The 22,450-nt window shown below is 43.3% G+C and overlaps 1 protein-coding gene across 3 annotated transcripts; it reads left to right on the top strand.

Annotated features, from left to right (window-relative positions):
- The first annotated feature begins 243 nt into the window (after positions 1–243).
- Positions 244–22,208, top strand: LOC309539444 (solute carrier family 2, facilitated glucose transporter member 5-like). Of its 3 annotated transcripts, none has more exons than XM_082235713.1 (13): positions 244–700; positions 1,175–1,374; positions 3,009–3,104; positions 6,654–6,811; positions 8,399–8,523; positions 9,694–9,846; positions 9,941–10,066; positions 11,616–11,803; positions 15,373–15,483; positions 18,476–18,577; positions 19,896–19,971; positions 20,852–20,979; positions 21,949–22,208. In XM_082235713.1, the coding sequence occupies exons 2-13, from the start codon at positions 1,210–1,212 to the stop codon at positions 22,120–22,122; spliced, it is 1,602 nt and encodes a 533-aa protein (XP_082091839.1). In that variant the 5' UTR covers positions 244–700; positions 1,175–1,209; the 3' UTR covers positions 22,123–22,208. The 3 variants fall into 3 exon arrangements, with proteins under 3 accessions (XP_082091839.1, XP_082091841.1, XP_082091840.1); XM_082235714.1 differs by having other exon boundaries at positions 253–388; XM_082235715.1 differs by lacking the exon at positions 18,476–18,577.
- The last annotated feature ends 242 nt before the right edge of the window (positions 22,209–22,450 follow it).

Genomic DNA, 22,450 nt, shown 5'->3' with positions numbered 1-22,450 from the left:
GAGCTAGGATCTGGAAGTAACCCTGACACATGTATTCAAAAATTGAAAGATTAATTATTCTTTTTAAACACACACAAACCATATTGGCTTTTAAATCAGCAAAGGAGAAACTATTGTAGAGTAAATCATTGTAATATATGCGAGTGGTTCCAAGAGCCTTCAACAATTGGGGGCTGGAATATGAAACATGGAATATGGAACATTGTCTGGCATGACAACTGAAGCATTCTAAAAACAGCTATTTTGAAAGGTGAAATGCTGGAAGCTAAATGAAACACAGCATTTGCCTAAAACATTTTCAAATGTTTCCTGGGAATTATATTGGAGTCCAAATGATGACCCTGCAAGAAAGGTCAGTGTTGTTATCCTCGCGTTGCAGAAGGAAGAAGTAAGGCTGCGAAAGAATGTGGTCATGCTATGGATATTCTGTGCAGGGGACTTCCCTATTCAGTCAGCTCGCCACAATGCTATTCTAGCTCCAACCAGCAACCAACCCATATTAAATTGCTGTCACAATGCGATTCTAAACCAGACTTGTAAGCAGGGATGATCTCAGAACCCAATTGTCAACAGCTTCCTGGAACCTTCTGGCCTCCTTCCTCTGATTGGCTCTCACAACACAGAGTTCTGAGAGCTTTACTTCAGAATAAAAGAAGGCTTGACTCAATACTCCATTCCTCGCCAGTAAGAGAAAGCTACAGTAAGTCCATGTGTTCTTTGCCTGTTCATCCTCTCCATTCATGTTCTGCATAAGATGAGGAGGCTGCCTACAGTTAGATTCCATATCTATCCAGTTCAGTGGTTATTTAAATGGTGTCACAATCTAGGCGTCCAAGGTGAAGATGGAATTCCATCAAAGAAAAGGAAGGAAGTATCCAGCTTCTGCTTGATCATTTTCCATATTTGGACTTTAGCTAGCCTAATCTAGCACACAAATTAGCTACTGCCTCGCGCCAACAGATGACATAATCACTCCTGCTCTGAAAACAAATCCTTGAATTCCAATGCCCTGTTCCTCCGGTCCCCCTACAATCCTGGTGATCTCTGTAGGATAAAATCCCAGGCATGACTGTTTGACATACTAACTAAATGGAAGAGCCTCAAAGCTTATGGATCTCTAGCTGTGAAACAGATGGTAGGTCCAAATGAAAAGAACTCTCTTACTTCTTGACAGGTGAGCCTTCTTTCTGGGCTCCTAAATAAGAAACTATGGATGAAAAAGAAGAGGTAGACAATGAAACAACCAACATCCGGGTGAGTTCGGAGGAAACAACCAACATCCGGGTGAGTTCAGAGGAAGCAACCAACATCCTGGTGTGTTCAGAGGAAACAGCCAACACCCAGGTGAGTTTGGAGGAAACACCCAAGACACAGGTGAGTCCTATCAATCCAAACTGATGTGTATTCCCCCCCCCCCCAGATTCTTATAGGTAGAACAACTCATAATACATTCAGTTTGAATTAGGCATTCTTAGGGTAGTCCCAATGTAGAAAGGAAAGATATTATGGGTTGTTCTAAATCTATATGATTAATATGTTGTTTGGTATAATAAAAACAATTGATAAAATAATTTAGCATACCAGCTGGGTTTGAAGCCTGTTAAACTTAGTTACATGACCTGGTTCCCTAGCACAAAATACTGTTTTAAAGGAACATTCTCCGTCTGCGAGATTTAGGCAGCTGCATGCTTCATCTGCATGAGATTAATCCCTAAATGTTGTCCAGTTTAGATCTGAATCTTGCCCTTATTCACATTGTATTTATGAATATTTCCAGGAATGTGGTTGTCCGGATTTAGTAAAATCCTGTGATGGGTAAATTTATTTCTTGGGAGGATTAAGTTCAAAACTGAACCTCCCCCCCCTTTGAGTAGTTTCAGTGTGATGGGCCAAAACTGATAAGATGGCAGCTTGGTTCAGGGGGGAGTTCCAGGGCCCCATGGAATTTACAACCCTCATTTCAAGGCTGGTACTGAAGTTATTAATGGCACCCATCCATTTCTAATCAGTGATATCTTGCAGCTGGGGCCTGTGACGGGTTTTAATCTCCTGGTTGGACTGTAAGATTCCAGTTTCCCGACTCTTGGATTGGTTGTGGAATGAAATGGGTACTAGAAATTAACTGTTAATATGCTGATCATGACTTGGTTTACTTCCAACAAGGCACCAGAAACAATGTGCTCTCCGTATTAAGATGGAGAAGGAATATGTGGCAGGAGTATTTAGAAGTACATCCATCACAGCTGCAGCAGGGAGTGCTAGTGTGCTCTGCGCACTAGCTGGATGAGGAAGTGGTGGGAGCCAACCACCCAAGATACCCTCCAGGGAGGGCACAGAAGAAGACAACTTAGATCCTGGATCCTGGTGGTGTGACAGGGATGAGCTGGGAGGTGCTAGAAGCAGCAATCAAAGGGGAGTCAGGACAGGAGAAGGAGGCCCTTCCAGGACAGGGGGAGAGGCTGAGAGTCACAGTGTATGAGCAGACTTGGGCATAGAGGAGTCAGAGGTTGACCCTGCTCCACAGCAGCAGGACGGTCCCAGTCCTGCTGGCTCTCCTCCCACTCTGACACTCCTCTCCAGGAAAGTCCTGCACATTGCTGAGCAACAGGCCAGACAGGCCCAGAGGACGAGCTCAGCCTCTCTACATAGCCTCTGTCTGCTTGGAAGGGATCCAGACTGATAGGTTAGAGGGGGATGGGCAGAGCTAGTGGTCAGTTTCAGCTATGTCTTTGCTGGATTAAGGCAAACCAGAGGACTCTGCTGTGTGCCTTCTGTGTGTGTGCCTGCCCTGTGGTTGACCTGGCTCCCTGACAGCTCCTTGACACCCTGTCACCCTGCTTTCCATGCACTGAGCATGGACATCAGAAAAGAAGCACATACACTGTCAGGAAACTGAACTGCACAGATAGCTCACTCATGATCTCGTGGAACATCTACACATGAACAGCTGCTCTCATGTATCTGACCTTGTGCAGTTTCATCACAGTACCTGCTTATCCTTCCTGCAGGAGTCGTCAAAGTTGCTTATTTGGGTCTCAGTTGCTTCCTGCCTCCTATCACAGTGTGATGGTTACAACATGTGGCTACTCTACTCTCCAACTGTGGTAAGATGGTGCTGCAGTGTAGCTGGCTTATTAAAGCAGCAGTTATTATAGGGCTTTTACACCGTTGAGGGCCACATTCCACCTAGGGTAATTTGAGGGGGGGCACATACTGGAAGTAGGGATGGAAGGATCCGCCTGTTTTGGTTCTCTCGGTTTCTCACACACCCCAGTCTTAGATTTGGTCCCCCGCATTTCTGTAGCAAGATGCTTATTTTCTGTTTAAAAATCTTCATGAATTTCCAGGCTGGTCATTTGTGCCTTTTTAGGGTCAGATAAGCTCCCGCTGCTCGGTCCCAGCGCCTGCCAACCTAGCAGTTCGAAAGCACCCCCGGGGGCAAGTAGATAAATAGGTACCGCTTACCAGCGGGAAGGTAAACGGCGTTCCGTGTGCGGCTCTGGCTCGCCAAGAGCAGCATTGTCACGCTGGCCACGTGACCCGGAAGTGTCTCCGGACAGCGCTGGCCCCCGGCCTATAGATGTGAGATGGGCGCACAAACCCCAGAGTCTGTCAAGACTGGCCCGTTCGGGCAGGGGTACCTTTACCTTTACCTTTTAAGCATGGAATGCAATGATTTGGTGTTTACACAGTGTAGCATGAGAGTTGAAAAATGCAGAAACATAAGAATCAAATTATTCATTGGCATGTTGATATATAATCCTATATAGACTTCTGCAATTACTATTGGAAAATACATGGAACATCTAAGGCAAGAATCTAATGTCAAAATTTCCATATCACTCGTGACCCTCCTGGGCACGCATGTGGCATGTGAATATGCACACACATGGATGAATAGTGAGAACGCACAACATCTCTTCCACTTCACCCCATTTCCTTTTTAACTGCTCCACCATAATGTAACAACAACAACAACAACAACAACAACAACAACAACAACAACAACAACTTTATCATTTATACCCCACCCATCTTGCTGTGTTATAAACACCACTGAATTTGTTTGTGTTGCAGCTGATCCATAATCCATAAACTACACCCATTTTGAGTCTTAGCATTAAAAAAAAATAATTCTTAGGTTTTGCAAAAGGGGGTTGTTATGTTACTAATGCAAGCTGCTTCACAAAAGGAGGTACCCCAAACATGCCTGAATTATTGAGAAGTTTGATAAATGACAGAATGACATAAAGGTGGGGACAGCTTTTGTGATTTCTGGGACATCGCAGATGATCACCTTGCGCAAGAAACTAACTTTTTCACTGTGAATGTGGCAGAGTCATTCCTCATCCCGACATTCCCACTGTGCATCCAGCATTGGCTGCATCTCTCTGCCAAGAATTTGCTGTTTTGTTTGTTTTTTAAACATAGGACAAAAGTCTTAAAGAATCTACACTGGCTCCCAGTATGTTTCCAAGCACAATTCAAAGTGTTGGTGCTGACCTTTAAAGCCTTCAGGGGCCTTGGCTGTGTATACCTGAGGGAGCGTCTCCACCCCCATCACTCGGCTCTGAGGGTCTTCTGGCAGTTCCCTCACTACAAGAAGTAAAGCTACATGGAACCAGGCAGAGAATCATAGAATCATAGAGTTGGAAGAGACCACAAGGGCCATCGAGTCCAACCCCCTGCCAAGCAGGAAACACCATCAGAGCACTCCTGACATATGGTTGTCAAGCCTCTGCTTAAAGACCTCCAAAGTAGGAGACTCCACCACACTCCTTGGCAGCAAATTCCACTGTCGAACAGCTCTTACTGTCAGGAAGTTCTTCCTAATGTTTAGGTGGAATCTTCTTTCTTGTAGTTTGGATCCATTGCTCCGTGTCCGCTTCTCTGGAGCAGCAGAAAACAACCTTTCTCCCTCCTCTATGTGACATCCTTTTATATATTTGAACATGGCTATCATATCACCCCTTAACCTCCTCTTCTCCAGGCTAAACATGCCCAGCTCCCTTAGCCGTTCCTCATAAGGCATCGTTTCCAGGCCTTTGACCATTTTGGTTGCCCTCCTCTGGACACGTTCCAGTTTGTCAGTGTCCTTCTTGAACTGTGGTGCCCAGAACTGGACACAGTACTCCAGGTGAGGTCTGACCAGAGCAGAATACAGTGGCACTATTACTTCCCTTGATCTAGATGCTATACTCCTATTGATGCATCCCAGAATTGCATTGGCTTTTTTAGCTGCTGCGTCACACTGTTGGCTCATGTCAAGTTTGTGGTCAACCAAGACTCCTAGATCCTTTTCACATGTACTGCTCTCAAGCCAGGTGTCCCCCATCTTGTATTTGTGCCTCTCATTTTTTTTGCCCAAGTGCAATACTTTACATTTTTCCCTCTTAAAATTCATCTTGTTTGTTTTGGCCCAGTTCTCTAATTTGTCAAGGTCGTTTTGAAGTGTGATCCTGTCCTCTGGGGTGTTAGCCACCCCTCCCAGTTTGGTGTCATCTGCAAATTTGATCAGGATGCCCTTGAGTCCATCATCCAAGTCGTTGATAAAGATGTTGAATAAGACCGGGCCCAAGACAGAACCCTGTGGCACCCCACTAGTCACTCTTCTCCAGGATGAAGAGGAACCATTGATGAGCACCCTTTGGGTTCGGTCAGTCAGCCAGTTACAAATCCACTGAGTGGTAGCATAGTCAAGACCACATTTTACCAGCTTCTTTACAAGAATATCATGGGGCACCTTGTCAAATGCCTTGCTGAAATCAAGGTAGGCTACATCCACTGCGTTCCCTTCATCTACCAGGCTTGTAATTCTGTCAAAAAACGAGATCAGGTTAGTCTGACATGACTTATTTTTCAGAAATCCATGCTGACTATTGGTGATCACAGCATTCCTTTCTAGGTGCTCACAGACTGTTTGCTTAATGATCTGCTCCAGAATCTTCCCTGGTATTGATGTCAGACTGACTGGGCGGTAATTATTTGGGTCCTCTCTTTTCCCCTTTTTGAAAATAGGGACAACATTTGCCCTCCTCCAGTCTGCCGGGACTTCGCCTGTTCTCCAGGAATTCTCAAAGATGACTGCCAGTGGTTCTGAGATCACGTCTGCCAGAACCACTGGCAGTCATCTTTGAGAATTCCTGGAGAACAGGCGAAGTCCCGGCAGACTGGAGGAGGGCAAATGTTGTCCCTATTTTCAAAAAGGGGAAAAGAGAGGACCCAAATAATTACCGCCCAGTCAGGTAATTCTTGGCAGAGGCGCCCTCCCTGTGGAATGCCCTCCCATCAGATGACAAGGAGATAAAGGACTATACAACTTTTAGAAGACATCTGAAGGCAGCCATGTATCAGGAAGTTTTTAGTGTTTGATGTCTTAGTTTACTTTAGTTTGTTGGATGCTGCCCAGAGTGGCTGGGGTAACCCAGTCAGATGGGCAGCTATTGATGAAGATGATGATGATGATGATGATGATGATGATGACGGAAGCTTCCTCATAGTGAGTCAGGCCATTGGTACATCTACCTCAACAGTGTTCACACTAACTAGTCATGACTCTCCAGGGTTTCAGCCAGGTCTTAGCCTCTCAGCTTTTGCTACCATACACTCTGCAGAAAGGTCCTAATGTTGAATGTTATGTGCTTCTCTCCTAGTTCCTGCATGACTTGTATAACACAACTATATTGGAAGAGCTTGGAAATAGAGGAGATTCTAATAAACTGGTCCTGGCCACTATCCCTGTGGCTTTATTTCCATTCGGAGCTATCTGTGGGTCCTTTCCTGTTGCTTGGCTGATGGATAGATTTGGCAGGTATCGATATAACCCTTTAAGTGGTGAACTGCATTTCCTAGCATGCAGTTTTGAGGGGATGCAGGAATGAGTGGTTGCTGCTGACCTACATTCCCCAGTAACATCTAATAAAAGATAAAATGCCGTCTGTTAGTTTCATTCCACCTGCCCAAGGCATTCGACCAAATGGAATGGGATTTCAGAGAAAGGCAAAGGGGATGATGTCAGATAATTTTTATATTTCACTAAACATTTCAGGGAGTGTTGTATGGCAGGGAGGGACAGAGTCCTGGAATCTTATCTGATCACTTTTAGCTAGGTAAATGAACTTTGTTTTAGGGTGGTGGGAACATGCTCTCCAAATGCATTATAATCCTACAGACACAAAATTTGTTGAAACCACATTGGTAGGTTTATCTTTCACTACACTAACACTACAGACAGAACAATATTTAAGTATTCTTATTATTAAAAGGAAGTAGACTGCACACAATTTGGATAACTGAGATTTCGGAAGGGGTAAACATTTCATCCTGGATTTGCATATCTGAAGAGTCACCTTTAGGGTAGTTATCCAATCTAAATTCTTTAACCAGATCCCCACTAAAAGAACAACATTCATTGAATTTCCCGTATTGTGCATTTGTTCAGTTTGTTTCTAGGCTTTTGCTGTGTTACTCGATATTAGGGGTATAGCCTGCTTTTGACTGGTTAGCTTCACAATATAGTTTTATTTATCCAAGCACTTTTTAAACTGTTCTGTGTAGGTAAAATATCCTCACCCAAGCCTCTTTAGATTCATATATAAATGTTTCAAATAGTTTTTGCCAAGCAGCCAAAATTTAGGGTGATATATCTACGGGAAGAACTTGGAAAAGCTACAACTTAGGCAATGTAACAACTTAGGCAGACAATATTTTTTTTTTTACAGAAACATTTTTTCTCAGTGTGGCAAGATCAAAGGAAGACAACCTTTCAAAATCACTTTTCATCATTATTATTTTTAACCAATGGGACAAAGCTGTCCAGAGATTATAGGAGCCCCGCTAGAAATAGTTTCTTTAGGCTCATGGTTCCCCAAACTTCCAAATATTGGAAGCTTTTATATCTACGTGGGACACTTAAGTACCATTGGAATTAGAATCTGAATCTTGGGTGGGATGTTGAAAACCCTTAAAATTGATTTTGATTAATTTATTTTAGCCCTGTTATGTCCATTCAGTTCCTGGTGTAAATAAGGTGGTGTGTCTAAAGCATCTGCTAGCATCAGGACCATGTTGTAATCAGCATTTAAGTTAGCCAGATGTTCCTTACTTTTTATTATGATGCTTTTAATATTTGGGTAGTTTCTAATGGTTCCAGGTCCAATACAAAAAGAAGGGAAACCCTGTTTAGCCATGCTGGAGATGTTTTGTGTGTCCCAGTCATTTACTCTCAAAATATCGGTAGAGTTCTCCCAATTTGAGAGATGGAATGAGTGATGTGACATCCCAAATTCAGTCCAAACAGTTGAAGTAGGAAGCACCATAACCCCCCTCTTCCTCTTTTGATAGCATCTTATATTCATTGGCATCTTCTCCCTCAACCCCACCTGTTGTTTTTTTCCAGGAAAGGTGCTTTGATGATAGCTGACATTTTGTACATTATTTGTTCTGTACTATTGGGTCTCTCACACTTGATAAGAACCTATGGATACAGCCTCTTTGTCAATTTCTGCTTTGGAGTATGTTCAGGTAAGTTGGAGTCCTGAATTTATTGGCTTGCCTTTTTGTAAAAAGAAATTATCCTGAAATGCACAAGAATAATCTGAAGTGATTTCAGGGACCAACTGGATGATGGGGAGGGGGACCAGCCAGGGAACCCCCAAGGGAAACACCAGAGGAGGAAGTCTCAGAAACCGGGGATTGGTGGTGGGACCCCGAGGAGAGGTCAGAGGGAGAAGAGTGGGAGGAGTTGTTGGATGCTGTAGGGGCAACAGGATTTCGTGAGCAGGGAGAGCCTGTGACAGAGAGCAATTCAGACTCAGATGCTGAAGCAGAGAGGGGGCAAGAGGCTGCAGAAGAATCCTGGGAGTCTTCCTGTCCTACTGTGACAAACTCCCTTCTCCCCTAGTCCCCAAGGACATGAAGAGTGATGTGTGGGGTGGATTAGATTAGAGATTAGATCCCAAAGATCTGGGATGTGGTAATTATACTAATTATTCTACTCCAGTGGGAGGCAAAAATTGTTGATTTATATTTTCCACCCACCCATGGTGGAATAGTAAACGATGTTGAGAATGGCAGTCAAAATATCATTTGTCAGATTGGCTACTTCTCTTCTAACTTTTCTCTAGCCATCACAGTTAGTTTAAATGAACATATTTAATTCCAGTTCTGGAAGATGAACAATCTCTGGCTTTGGCAAGCAGCTAGGGAAGAAATCTATTAAGTTAAGAGGCAGCGGCTGAGAAGACCTCTCTGCAAGCCTTTGTGGGGCTCAGTTTGGTTTAAGTTACAACTGGGCAACATCTTGGTGTCTATGGCGTCAAGCGCTCTGGCTTTTGGCAACCAGCCAGGGGGAGAAATCTCCAAAGTTAAGAAGTAGTCACCGAGAACACCTCTTTCTGTAACTTTGTGGGGCCTGAAATGGTGGGGAGCTACAACTGGGCAACAACTCTGTAACTATGATGTCAAATATCATCTCTCCATGTAGCTTGATCCAGTGACCTCTCATGCAAATTGTGAAGGACAGCATGGCATTTTGCAGAAGTCTATGGGGGACCTCTTAAATTCATAAGGAGTTAACTGCATTCTGTACCACACATTCTGGCCTTCTGTACCACACAGAGTTCTCTATATATGTTTCTGTACACCATATCACAAGCTCATTGTAAATTATATTTTGATTTATCACCTAACCAGGAATAACCTTCTGTGTTGTCTCCATATATCTTGGGGAAATCTCCCCTATACACCTGAGAGGATGCATAATGATGATGCACAGTCTGTTTTCTTCTTTTGGTGTTCTGTTGGCTCAGATACTTTCTCTCCCAGAAATTATTGGGACTCGAAAAGGTAATTCAGAGAAATTCATCCCTTGACTTACAGCTTTTCAGAAGTTCCACCTCAGTGTTTTCACGTTATCAGTCACTCTTATTTTCTTTCACAGGTTTACCAATTCTGACAAGCATTTCTGTGGTCATGCCATTGCTTCAGGTCTTTCTACTGCCCTTACTTCCTGAAAGTCCTAGGTATCTCTTCATTCAGAAGGAGGATGAAAACAGTGCAATAAAAGGTACTGGGACCTCTAGGTATGGGCACCATAAAGAGCTGTGATATCCCTTCAGGCTGAAGAGACCTCAGGCACCTTTGGCCTGTTGCATAATTCAATCTAGGATTATCAGATCATTTATGTTGATAATCCTCTCATTAATAGAGGGTCATCAACAGCCTTTCATAACAATGCACATACAACTGATATATAAATGCACTTTCCTTTCACACAACTATTTAGGCAATAATAATAATAATAATAATAATAATAATAATAATAATAATAATAATAATTTATTATGTATACTCCACCCATCTGTCTGTCAAATAGTCTGTCAAACATTAAAAGCTTCCCTAAACAGGGCTGCCTTCAGATGTCTTTTAAAAGTCTGGTAGTTGTTGTTCTCTTTGACATCTGGTGGGAGGGTATAATTGATGATGATGATGATAATGATGATGATGATTTATTATGTATGGCTTTCTCCAGCCACTCTGGGAGGCTTCCAACAAAATATTAAAATACAATAGTCTGTCAAACATTAAAAGCTTCTCTAAACAGGGCTGCCTTCAGATGTCTTTTAAAAGTCTGGTAGTTGTTGTTCTCTTTGACATCTGGTGGGAGGGCATCCCACAGGGCAGGTGCCAATACCAAGAAGGCCCTCTGCCTGGCTTCTCACAGTGAGGGAACAGCCAGAAGGCCCTCGGCATTGGACCTCAGTGTCCTAGCAGAACGATAGGGGTGGAGATGCTTCTTCAGGTATACTGGACTGAGTCAATGGTCATTCAATGGCTACTTGCAGTGATGGCAATAGTGCCAGAGTCAGTATACCTCTGAATAAAAGTTGCTGAGTATCATGAGTGAAAGAATGTGGCTTCAAGCTACAAGAAAGGAGATTCTGAATTAAACGTTCGGAAAAAAATTCTGACAGCAAGAGCTGCTCAGCAAAGAAACAGACTCCCACAAGAGGTTGTGGGCTCTCCTGCCTTGGAGGTTTTTAAGCAGAGGCTGGATGGCCATCGGTCATGGATGCTATAAACATGATGATCCACCTGGAGTGATTCAGTGCACTATGTTTAGGCTCTGAAATAGAAAAATAGTCTGCTTGTTTTTTAAATCAAGTTTTCAAAATTGCATGGGGATGTGTTCTGGGGTGGGGGGCGGCGTGTTGCTTGTCTCCAGTAATGTCAAAGGAAGCAGCTAATATCCTTTGTGGCATGTATGGAAGTATGAAAAACAAGAGGAATTCTAGGAACAATGAAATTAACAAAACAATACTACACACATGATGGACATCTATGCAAGTATAAATAATAGCAACTGTTTTGTAATAGTTGCAACAATCACAAATACAGAAAGTATCCCAATACAATTTCCTCAAATACCACAAATTTTTATTAAGAGATTCCCAAGATTGCTTCTTTATGGTTCTGAATTACTCCCAAGCATACCAGAGAGATTAAACCCTCCAGACTTCCCCTTTCCAACTTCCTTTCAATCAATCTGCTTATTTATTTATTTTAGAAGTCACCGCTTTCAAAGTCTAATCCTCTCTGCCTCTGTTCACACCCAGTACTGAAGAAGCTGCGAGACACTAGTGACGTGGAAGATGAGATCGAAGAGCTCCAGCTGGAGGACATAATTGAGAAAGACGAAAAGAACATGGGTTCACTTAAGCTAATGATGACCCCAAGCCTAAAATGGCATGTCATCCGCATCTTCGTCTTGATGGGCGGAGAGCAGCTTGATGGCCTCAATGCGGTAAGGAAAGCAATATCCCAAGTTGTTAGGAGTTTCAACCATGTAAAATAAGAATGTATTTCACAAAAGGGTTCAGAAGCACCAATTGTCACTGTCTCTGAGAATGGCCCATGTTGATGCACGGAGGGGCCTGCTCTGTTTTCTAGATTCTATTCCAGGGATCAAGACTATCTAACCACCCTTAAGGGGAGGCCTGTGGCACACCTGGTGTTGGTGAATCCCAGTTCCAATCAACTCTAGACAGCATGGCCAGTGATATATATCCTGACAACACACAGGGTGCCTCAAGGTTTCCATCTTCACCCTAGTGGATGCCAGGGACTGGCTGGATGAGGAGGAGTGGTGGAAACCACCTGACCAAGAGCCCCCCCAGGGAAAATGCAGAGGAAGAGGATTTAGACAGGAATCAGACTTAGCAGTTTCATCGCAGAGCCAGCCTGACAGATTTTCTGCTGACAGCCTGTGTGCCCCTACTCCCAGAACAATGCATCCATTGCATGTTACTGAGCACAGAGCCAGGCAGAAACAGAGAGGGTCCCTTGGGGCTCACTGAAAACAGAGGGAGGGGCCTGACACCGAGGGATAGGGAGTGAATTGGGAGGTACAAGCCAGTCTGAGCAACTGCTTCAACTAGACAGTAGCAGTCTCAGAAGTCTCCATGTGTTCTCTGTTCTGCTTCCTTAATTTTAAAAAAACGAACTGTAACTGAGCTGAGCTGAGTGTCACTGTCTTTCTCTGCTCTGTGAATGACCTGACAGTGTATCTACTGGGAAGATGGCATTGCCTAGGATAGAGGCAGACTATGGTCTTTCAGATTTCAGTGGCACCCTGTGCAAGGGCAAAATTCACCACCACTACTCGCCTCTTGTTTTCCTTTCTGTGAATGCACTACTTCATAGTTGTAATGTCCTGCAGCGCCCTCCTCAGCTCAGCACCCAGTGTGGAGGAACTCTGCCTCTGCCTAAAAGTTTATAGATTTCACAGGTACAGAACACTAAAGACATCAGGGTAATGTAGAATGAGGCATCACACAGTTAGACAGATTGGAATGATTCCTTTAAGTTTCTGAAATGTTAATGGTCTGACATCTAATGTGAGATAACATGATTCCCACGTATCAGATTAACGTATGGATTGGAATGCAATGATCTTTCAGGTTCTTCACTTGTTGAAATTTTGCAATATGTTTCTCAGCTCAGAAAAATGTACCAGGTGTTTAAATATGCATCGAAAAAGGAATATTTGTGCAGAAATGTCTGGTTTCCAAATTAATGCAGAAATAGTACAGAACAGATTTGTTAATGAGCACACGTGAAGTTAAAATGGATGGGAAATGAACGGATATTTCCATTATTTGACACAACATCACTATGTCCTGCATTTTCCTGTTTCAATTCATTTTCTCAGCATGAAGGAAGAGAGGAAAATCAACATGATTATGTTATAGAATTATGGAGTTGGATGAGGTTCCGAAGGTCATCTAATTCATCCCCCTGCAATGCAAGAGTCATGGCTAAAGAGTCCCAGACAAATGACCACCCAATTCCTGCTTTAAAAGTTCCAATGAATGGAACTACCACCTTCAGAAATACTGTTCCACTGTCAAAGAGCTCTTACCATCAGAAAGTTCTTCCTAAGAATAAAAAAATAGAACTGTAGAGTTGTTAGGGTTCCAGAGAGTTACTTTGTCCAACACACTGCAATCTCAACTAAAGGATCTATGACAGATGGCATCCATGTTTAATCAGAATCCACCTTTTATCTTCAACTATCTAAAGGGCTGTCACATCTAAAGTGGAGCAAGCTTGTTTTCCGCTACTCATACAAATAACTCATGCTAATAGCTGCTTACCTCAGGGCTCCAAGGGGTGGGTGTTTGCAGTCTGGCATAGCCATGCCACCAACACCAGGGGTGGTGGGGGCAGTGGCATGGTTTGTGCGGCCAGAAGGGGGTCAATTAAGCTTCATGTCCAGTTGTGTGAATATGAAGTGACAGGGCCCCAGGCCAAGGGCCAGTCAGGAGGGTCCAGAAGCCTTGGGCATGTGTGGAGTGATGCCTGGGCTCTGGTATTTTTACCCAAATACTCCCAACCTGCCTTCCATGCTCCAAGTCCTGGATTTCTTCACAAGTGTACATATCCTTTACATATAATGCTACTTCTCGTTCCTTCCTGTTTGATTAGTTCATACCCCTCAATTACTATATTCCAACCATGAGTCTCATCCCATTAGGTTTCATAAATGCCTATTATAACATATTTGCCCTCCTGTTTTAAGAGCCCGAGTTCATCTTTCTTTCCCATGCTCTGTGAATTAGTATAAAGAAAACTGAATCTACAAATAATTCTTTCCAGCTGCTTCCTTCTGCTTCCTGTGTATTAGCAGAGGCCAGTAATATTGCTCCAGTTCCCTGTACATCAATGTCATGTAACAATCTTTGAGAATTCTTGGACAGCAGATTAGGTCCTTGCACACTGCAGGTGGACAAACGTTGTACCTGTCTTCAAAATGGGAAAAAAATAAGACACAGGTAACTACTGACTAGTCAGCTTGAGGTTGATACCAGGAAAGGCCCTAGAACATTTAATTAAATGGCCAGTGTGCGGATGCTTAGAAATGGGTGCTGTGGTGACTAAGACCCAGCATGGGCTTCTAAAAAAAAAAAGAAGGCATGCCGGACAATCTCAATACTTTATACAGAGATAGTTGCAAACTTGGTGGATCAGTGGAAAGCTGGGGATGTAGTAAATCTTGATTTCAGTATGGCTTTTGACAGAGTCCTCCGTGATATTCTTGTGGAGAAGCTGGTAAAATGTGGGCTGGATGAGGCCACTTTTAGGTGGACTTGTAGCTGCTTGACAGACTAATCCCAAAGAGTGCTTACCAATGGTTCCTCATCATCCTGGAAAATAGTGACAAGTAAGAGTTGTTTCTGATGGTAAGAGCTGTTGACAGTGGAATGGGCTCTCTTGGGAGATGGTGGACTCTTCTTCCTTGGAGGTTTTTAAACAGAGGTTGGATGGCCACCTGATATGAATGCTTTAGTTGAGACTCCTGCATTGCGGGCAGTTGGGCTACATGACCCTGGAAATCCTTTCCAACTCTACAGTTCTATGATTCTATGTCACATATTTCTTTTACTCGGCTTTTTGGGCGATGATGCAGTTCAGGAGACACCTAGTTAACACCATCACTTTAGACTTAGATTTTGCAAAGGAGGAGAGCCAAGTCAGAAGTCTCTTCTCTTTGGTCCCTTCCAACGCTACAGTTTCATGATTTGATGTTGAATTATTTTCCATCTTTGTCAGTCACTAAAATTAAGTCAAGTATGGCAGGCATATGAGGAAAATGACAACTCGGAAGCACAGGACTTGCTACTTAAAGTGTTGAGTCAATTATACAGAGGAACCTAAATTAAAGGACTTCTAGGTTAAGAGCAGTTGACATCCAGAAAAGAACAACAGCAATCAAAATAACCAGAAAACGAACTCTAGGATTTCTCAGAATCCCAGGTCACCATCATGTGCTTCTTCCCCCTCACCTAACACTTTTTATTGTGATGATTTCAGGCATACTATTATAAAGAGAGAATCATCTCGCCTACAAAGTCAGATATTGCGGAAATACATCTACTTTTGATAATCGGAAGCACTGTTTATTCCTGTGCCATTGCGTTATCGGTAAGCCTCCTCTACCTTTCCTCTCACTTTCTAAGTCTTGAAAATCACTCTTCTTTAATAGACTGATCCTCACTGCAACATTCTATATCTTTTCTGCCATATTTTTTTCCTGTGCAGCAGCGCTCCCACTCTCCCAAAAACCTGGAAATTGTAGTTTTGTGGGGTTTTCCTAACTATTCTTTCTAAGACAGGCATGCCCAAAGTCCATTTCGGGGGTCTAATCCGGCCCGCCGGTCAGTTTAATCTGGCCCCTGTGGCAGTTTATTTCCTGGGGTAAAATCCTAAAAAAAGCTCAACAGCTTCAATCTTAAAGAAAGGTCAACAACTTTGGTTGGCCCTTTTGTCGTCCCTCACGCATGTTCACTTCATCAGATCTGGCCCTCTTTGAAAAAAAGTTTGGACACCCCAGTTCTAAGAGAAGCCCTTAGATTTAAACAGATTGCATGGCTCCATGCTTTACTTGGAACTGCCCTAAGAGTTTTTTTAAAAAATACTTTGCATGTGCGTGTGTTAGAAGAAGCAAGAGCTCCTGTCTTTATGTACTTTATTCTGCTGCATTAACTATTTCATCAATGTACTCTAAGGGGAATTGCCTTTTTTAGCCTAAATGGCCTACTGTATGGAGAAGATATAATAATAATAATAATAATAGTAGTAGTAGTAGCAGTAGTAGTAGTAGTAGTTTTTATTTATAACCCGCCCTCCCCAGCCAAGGCCAGGCTTAGGGAGGCTAACAAGCAATAATAAAAACAAGTTGAACGAATACAACTTAAATACAAGATTAAAATGCAACATTAAAATATTGAAACATTAAAATATTAAAATGCAGCCTCATCACAGGAGGAGAAAGGAAAAAGAAAAAAGAAAGAGGGGGAGGGAATCAAATTGGCTCCAAGCCAAAAGCCAAGTGGAACAACTCTGTCCTACAGGCCCTGTGGAAAGAAATCAGATCCTGCAGGGCCCTGGTCTCATGAGGCAGAGCGTTCCACCAGGCCGGAGCCAGTGTTGAAAAGGCCCTGGGTCTGGTTGAAGCTAATCTAACTTCCTTAGGGCCTGGGACCACTAGGGTGTTGCTATTTGAGGCTCTCCATGGGGCATACCGAGAGAGGTGGTCCCGTAGGTACAAGGGTCCTAGGCTGTGAAGGGCTTTAAAGGTCAAAACCTTTTTTGGTTTTGATATATCACCCCTATCTTACTATCATAGAACTAAGATTCCTAAAAGTCCTCTGGAAAAGGGAATTAATATTAGACCAGTTTAAGTCTGTGATACAGATGTATCCATGTGGCTACATCCCTATACCTCTGGAGTAGCCAAGAAGCTGCTCTCTAGATGCTGTTGGAATACAACAAGTGATTTATTTCTATGAAAAAGGTGTCGGTACACACCATGTCCCCTATCTCCCCACCTCCACCTGGCTGCCATTTGCATGCCCACCTGCTTGCTCCCTCCCCCTTTGCCTGAGACTGCTTTTGCCACCGCCACCACTTCCTGCGGCGGCAGGCACAGCCTCCCAGAGGCACTTTGTCCTCCTACTTCACCGCTTCCCACGGTGGCACTTTGGCGCGACCACTTTTACGATCATCAAAGCGTACCTGGCAATCATAAAAATGTTGCGCCAAAGCGCCTCTGCTATGGTGAGACCTTCTTACGATTGCCAGGCACCTTCCTGGAAGGTGTTTTGGCAACTATTCAACTTTAGTCAGGCCACACCTGGAATACTGTGTCCAGTTCCAGGCATCACAATTTAAGAAAGATGTTGACGAGCTGGAACATGTGCAGAGGAGGGCAACTAGGATGGTCAAGGGTCTAGAAGCCAAGCCTTGTGAGGAACGGTTGAAGGAGCTAGGTATGTATAGCCTGGAAAAGAGGAGACTGAAGGGAGATATGATAGCCATCTTCAAGTATTGGAAGGATGGCGCAAGCTTGTTTCCACCTACTTTGGAAGGTAGGACTCAAACCAATGGCTTAAAGTTGCAGGAAAGGAGATTCCAACTAGACGAACAATTATTTTTTTCCTGTTTGATAGTGGAACAGTCTCCCTCAGGAGGTTGTGGACTCTCCTTCCTTGGAGGTTTTTAAGCAGAGGTTGACTGGTCACCTGCCAAGGATGCTTTAGCTGAGATTCCTGCATTGCAGGGGGTTGGACTGGATGACCTTGGGGTCCCTTCCAACTCGTAGATTCTGTGATTCTATGATTATAACTGTAAAAGGGTTTCACATTGGGAAGTGGTGGCAGCAGGATGGTGGGTGAAGAGGTGGTATGTACAGCCTCAAAAAAAGCACTGAAGACAACTTACACCATTCCTTACTATTGGCCCCAATAGCTAGGGTCGATGGGAGTTGTAATCTCACTACACATGAAAGGTATTTTGTTGGCCAAACATGCTACATATGCTTACCTGGGATCAGAAGGGCTTATCTCTGAGTGGATATGTAGAGGATTGCATTGTAAGTCTTAGCTTCAGGTCCTTTTTCATTTAAGAGCCTTGAGCCCCGACTGTGGTTGTCTAGACACAAATTCAGTATGCCGCGCTTCAAAATCTGCTATTCATATATGCATTCCTTCTCAATGAAGGGTGTGAATAAGCCCCAAGATGTCCCTTGTAACTCTGTCTTTAAAAAAAAAAAAACACACCAAACAATTGTTTACTGTTTTGCCCTATGCTGCCTCTGCTTTGATTTGTAATTCTGGTTCTGGGCAAAACTGTCCAAAACAAAGCTCTCCCATTACCCATTTGCTATAACAGGGAACAAAAATCAAAATAAAAAAAATCAGATGCCAATTTTCCTCTTTTGACCAAATTATGAAAATTTACGGAACAGGAGCCTCTCCAGAGTGAATGAAGCCTGTTTTTTGACTACAGCTCCCATCATCACTAGCTAGCAGGACTAGTGGTCCCAAAACAGCTGGAGGCCCTAGTTTGGGAAACACTGTTTTAATGTACTGTTGTAACACCTAGGGTCCCTCTTTCTTGTCTCTATGTTCTCTAGATGTATCTGGCTGATTCTAAGGGGCACAAGTTTCTGCTTCTCACTGGCTCTGGGATCTGCATCGTGACCTGTATCATGCTAACCATGTCACTGGATTTATTGGTCTGTAGTTGGTAGATTTCGAGCTGTGTCCCAAATTGCCCTCCCAAAATGTGGGGGGGGGGGTATGTGGGAAGTAGTATGTGTGACAATCCTTCATATGTTGCTGCATTCCTAGTCCCATCAGTCTCAATCAAGCATGGCCAATAGTTAGGAATGTTGTGTGGCAAGGTCCTGAACCCTACCCCATTGTAGAATAAAGACACTTGACACCAGAATTTAGGTTAATGGGCTGAAAGGGGCCACAACTGTATGGGTTACAGAATGTGAGTGGTATTGGCTTAGGCATTGGAACCTGAGAGTTAACCACCAATAGGGGGAGCCCTATTGATGCACATCAGCTAGGAATTCCCCCAGGGTCACCGATAGGGGTCGTGCTATGGCCCTGGCCCCCATCTGGGCTTTGGACAGAGGACACCCTCCCCCCCCCCAGATTCCTTTAATGGAATACCCTTGAAATAGGAGGGGTAGGTGATGGCCGCCAGCTCCCACCAAATACTCCAATGCCTAACCACCAAATCTTACAAAGTTGTGAGGATTTGCTACGAGGTAGGCGAAAAGCCAAGTGGCTGGTGCCAATTTGCCAAGTGGAAAAAATTCCTACCAGGCAACCAACTGAGGTCCATAGCAAGGTCAAAGGATAAGGACCTAGCCTTAGGGAAGGAGGGAGAACTGCACAAGCGGGAGCAAGGTAAAAGAGAGCAAGAGCCTGGCCGCGGCTTGTTTAAATGGGCTAAGCCATGCCCTCCTTGGCCGATCGGACTGGCCGATATGAAATGACGCTGCCAGGAACTCCCTGTGACATGGAGCTAGCTAAGCCCAGGCTCATGATCTGCTCGCAAAGTCAACTCCCTGTTAGGGGAATTGGCTTTGCGAATTGTGGTCCAACAAAAAATGGAGGACACCATGAGGACTACACCTGGAAATTTCACTAGCAGTGAAATTTTTGCTGTCATTTTAAAACATAAGAAGACAAAAATATACTGCTGCAGAGATTTTTAAAAATAGGCAATACCCAAAGAAAAACTGGCATCATGATGGTGCAAGGTGCATGGAAAGGATAGTAGTCAGAATGGATGCTTCATCTCATGGGGGGGGGAGAGAGGCAATGTGCCCATTATCTTGAGTGGAGCTGCATTTTTCAAAACTTATTCGATTCACCTTGAATTGGTGGGCGAGGGGGGAGGGAATCCAGATGTTCAGGGAGGAAACTCATGGGAAATGAGCTGGTGGACAATCCTACCTTAATTGGAACACAAACATTTCAAATGCACATTAAACTCAGCTGTGGACAATAAACATGACCTGCTTTCTCCAACAGAAATTTATCCCGCAAATGGTGCATGTAAGAAAAGTTTTGGAAAACATATTCATCTTTGGACATGGTATAGGATCAGGTAAGTGCTTAGATGATATTATTATTATTTGTTGTTGTTGTTGTTTAGTCGTTTAGTTGTGTCCGACTTCTTCGTGACCCCATGGACCAGAGAAGACCAGGCACTCCTGTCTTCCTCTGCCTCCCGCATTTCGGTCAAACTCATTCTGGTAGCTTCGAGAACACTGTCCAAACATCTCGTCCTCTGTCGTCCCCTTCTCCTTGTGCCCTCCATCTTTCCCAACATCAGGGTCTTTTCCAGGGAGTCTTCTCTTCTCATGAGGTGGCCAAAATTATTATTATTATTATTATTATTATTATTATTATTATTATTATTATTATTATTACACCACCCTTCATCCATAGATCTCAAGGTGGTTCACAACATAAAAATCCAAGATAAAAACATAATATGCACAAGGTATGTTTAAAAGGCTATAGGATGTTAATCAGCCAAAGGCCTCATTGAAGAGGAATGTTTTTTTCCTGGAAACTAGAACTTGGGTATCATTCTTCAAGAAACATTTCCACTTTCAGTTTTCCAACATAGGTTACTTATATTTTTAAGTTCAAAGCTCAGGAATGCATGGAGGCTCTGTACACTGAATATTACTGCAAGAGCTGAAAAATGCAGGTTATACATAGTTCCATTAACAAGTTGTTTCAAAACCTGTGCAACCCAGGGAAAGCATTTGGTCAGGAGACAAAAGTGCTAAGTGACTAACAATGCTGTAAATGCAGATATGGCACTTGCTGTGCTAGAAGGACAGTTTTGCTTATTTATGGTCTTTGCATTGTGTTCTTTAGATGATATGAAAGATATGAATGCAGTAGATAATCTAGTGAGTCAAATAAAATAAAAAAGTGATATTCAATGCCCTAAATCATTTCTGTCTACCAAGGTTCTATTTCAACTGTAATTGTGGTAGAGCTGTTCCTTCAGTCATCCCGGGCCTCAGCATTTGCGATTGCAGGATTTGTGCATTGGCTCAGTAGGTTTCTTATAGAATTCATATTCTTTTACATTGAGGTGAGTCATTTTGAATTTCCGTTTGGTCGTAAGTGCGTTAAAGAAAGCTCAGCCCTTTATCGCACCATTCTTGTTTCCCCAAACCCACAAATGAAGCCATACCCTTGAAGTTATTTATTTGCCATTATTTCTACCCTTCCCCCAATCCAGCCAGTGTGTTTTGTTAAAGTTGAATGTTAAATCATTTCAGGAATCTGCATATTTTCCAATCAGGTTCAGTGCAGTGATGGGGAAACTCTGCCCTTCCAGATGTTGCTGGACTGGATCTCCCAACATTCCTGGGTACACCATCCTGAGATCATCAACATCATCATCATCCCCTGCCCATCTGAATGGGTTGCCCCAGCCACTCTGGGTGGCTGCTATATAAATTGAATTAATAATAATATCCATGCAAACACCAGCACCTTCCACTCTGCCACGAATTGTTTAGTCAGAGAAAAGAGATATATTCTGCTGGAAGTGGCACAGAGTGGCTGGGGAAACCCAGATAGGTGGGGTATAAATAATAAAAATATTTATTTAAGGAGAGCAACTCTGCAGATGCTTCTCCAGAGGAGGACCTGCTTGTAATCTCTGCCTGCATTCTTGACCCACACAGTCAAACTCTTTCATGCGCTCTTTCAGTGCCCTGGACAGAGCCCATGGTGCCTCCTAAGACAAGAAAGCCATAGCTGGCTTCTTTGGGTGGAATTGCCGGTGGGCTCATAGTAAGCAAGCAGGAAGGAGCCAACCCTGAATGTGCACAATAACGTAGAGCGAAACAGAGATAGGTCAACCTGGATTAGGTGGGCGGGGAGCTGGTCCAAAATGCACCACTGCCACCACTTGTGGCAAATATCTGGAAGTCTGGTCTTGAGCTCCTTGAAGGGTAAACTCCAAAAGAATATGTGTGTGACAAATAAATAACCAAGATTCTGTTTCTCTCCTTCCTTCCTCTCTACTGCCCCTTTTTTGTTCCATCTCTAGGCAAGTATGGGAGCCTATATCTTCCTTCTCTTCTGGCCTGTCTCTGTAGCTACCTTTTTCGTTATCTTCAGGATTATACCAGAAACAAAAATGAAGGCCTTTGTACAGATCAGGAGATCCATGCTGATCCCGAAGCCCAGGAAGAAACATACCAAGAAGAGGAACATCAAGTAAAAACTCAGGAAGAATCCTATGCAGTTTATTTTGTTGTTTGTGTATATATTAAATAGCTTTTTTAAATAAATGAAATTATTCAAAGAGCTGTTACTGTTATTCTTCCACTGTCTAAAACTGTAATCTTTTTGATAAATAATGATGATGGTAGTCAGTGCTTTATTTAAAGAAAAATTTAGTCAAGGTGGTGGGGGAAATGAGAAGAGAAGACAGTTCTGAGATGCAGGACTCACTGCTTAAAGTGTTTAGACAATTATAGAGGTGAAACTAAAGGTAAATATTTTCTAGACGGAGAGCAGCTGACATCCAAGATTAAGTGCAGAACTTA

This window comes from Podarcis vaucheri (genome assembly GCF_965113315.1).
Source record: "Podarcis vaucheri genome assembly, chromosome: 8".
Taxonomy (NCBI): Eukaryota; Metazoa; Chordata; class Lepidosauria; order Squamata; family Lacertidae; genus Podarcis; species Podarcis vaucheri.
This window is presented reverse-complemented; position numbering and strand designations above follow the sequence as displayed.

Coding starts and splice junctions, on each gene's coding strand:
- LOC309539444 (XM_082235713.1), top strand. CDS start 1,210: ATGGATGAAAAAGAAGAGGTAGACAATGAAACAACCAACATCCGGGTG. Junction 6,812..8,398: donor CTGATGGATAGATTTGGCAG/GTATCGATATAA, acceptor GTTTTTTTCCAG/GAAAGGTGCTTTGATGATAG. Junction 11,804..15,372: donor AGCTTGATGGCCTCAATGCG/GTAAGGAAAGCA, acceptor TGATGATTTCAG/GCATACTATTATAAAGAGAG.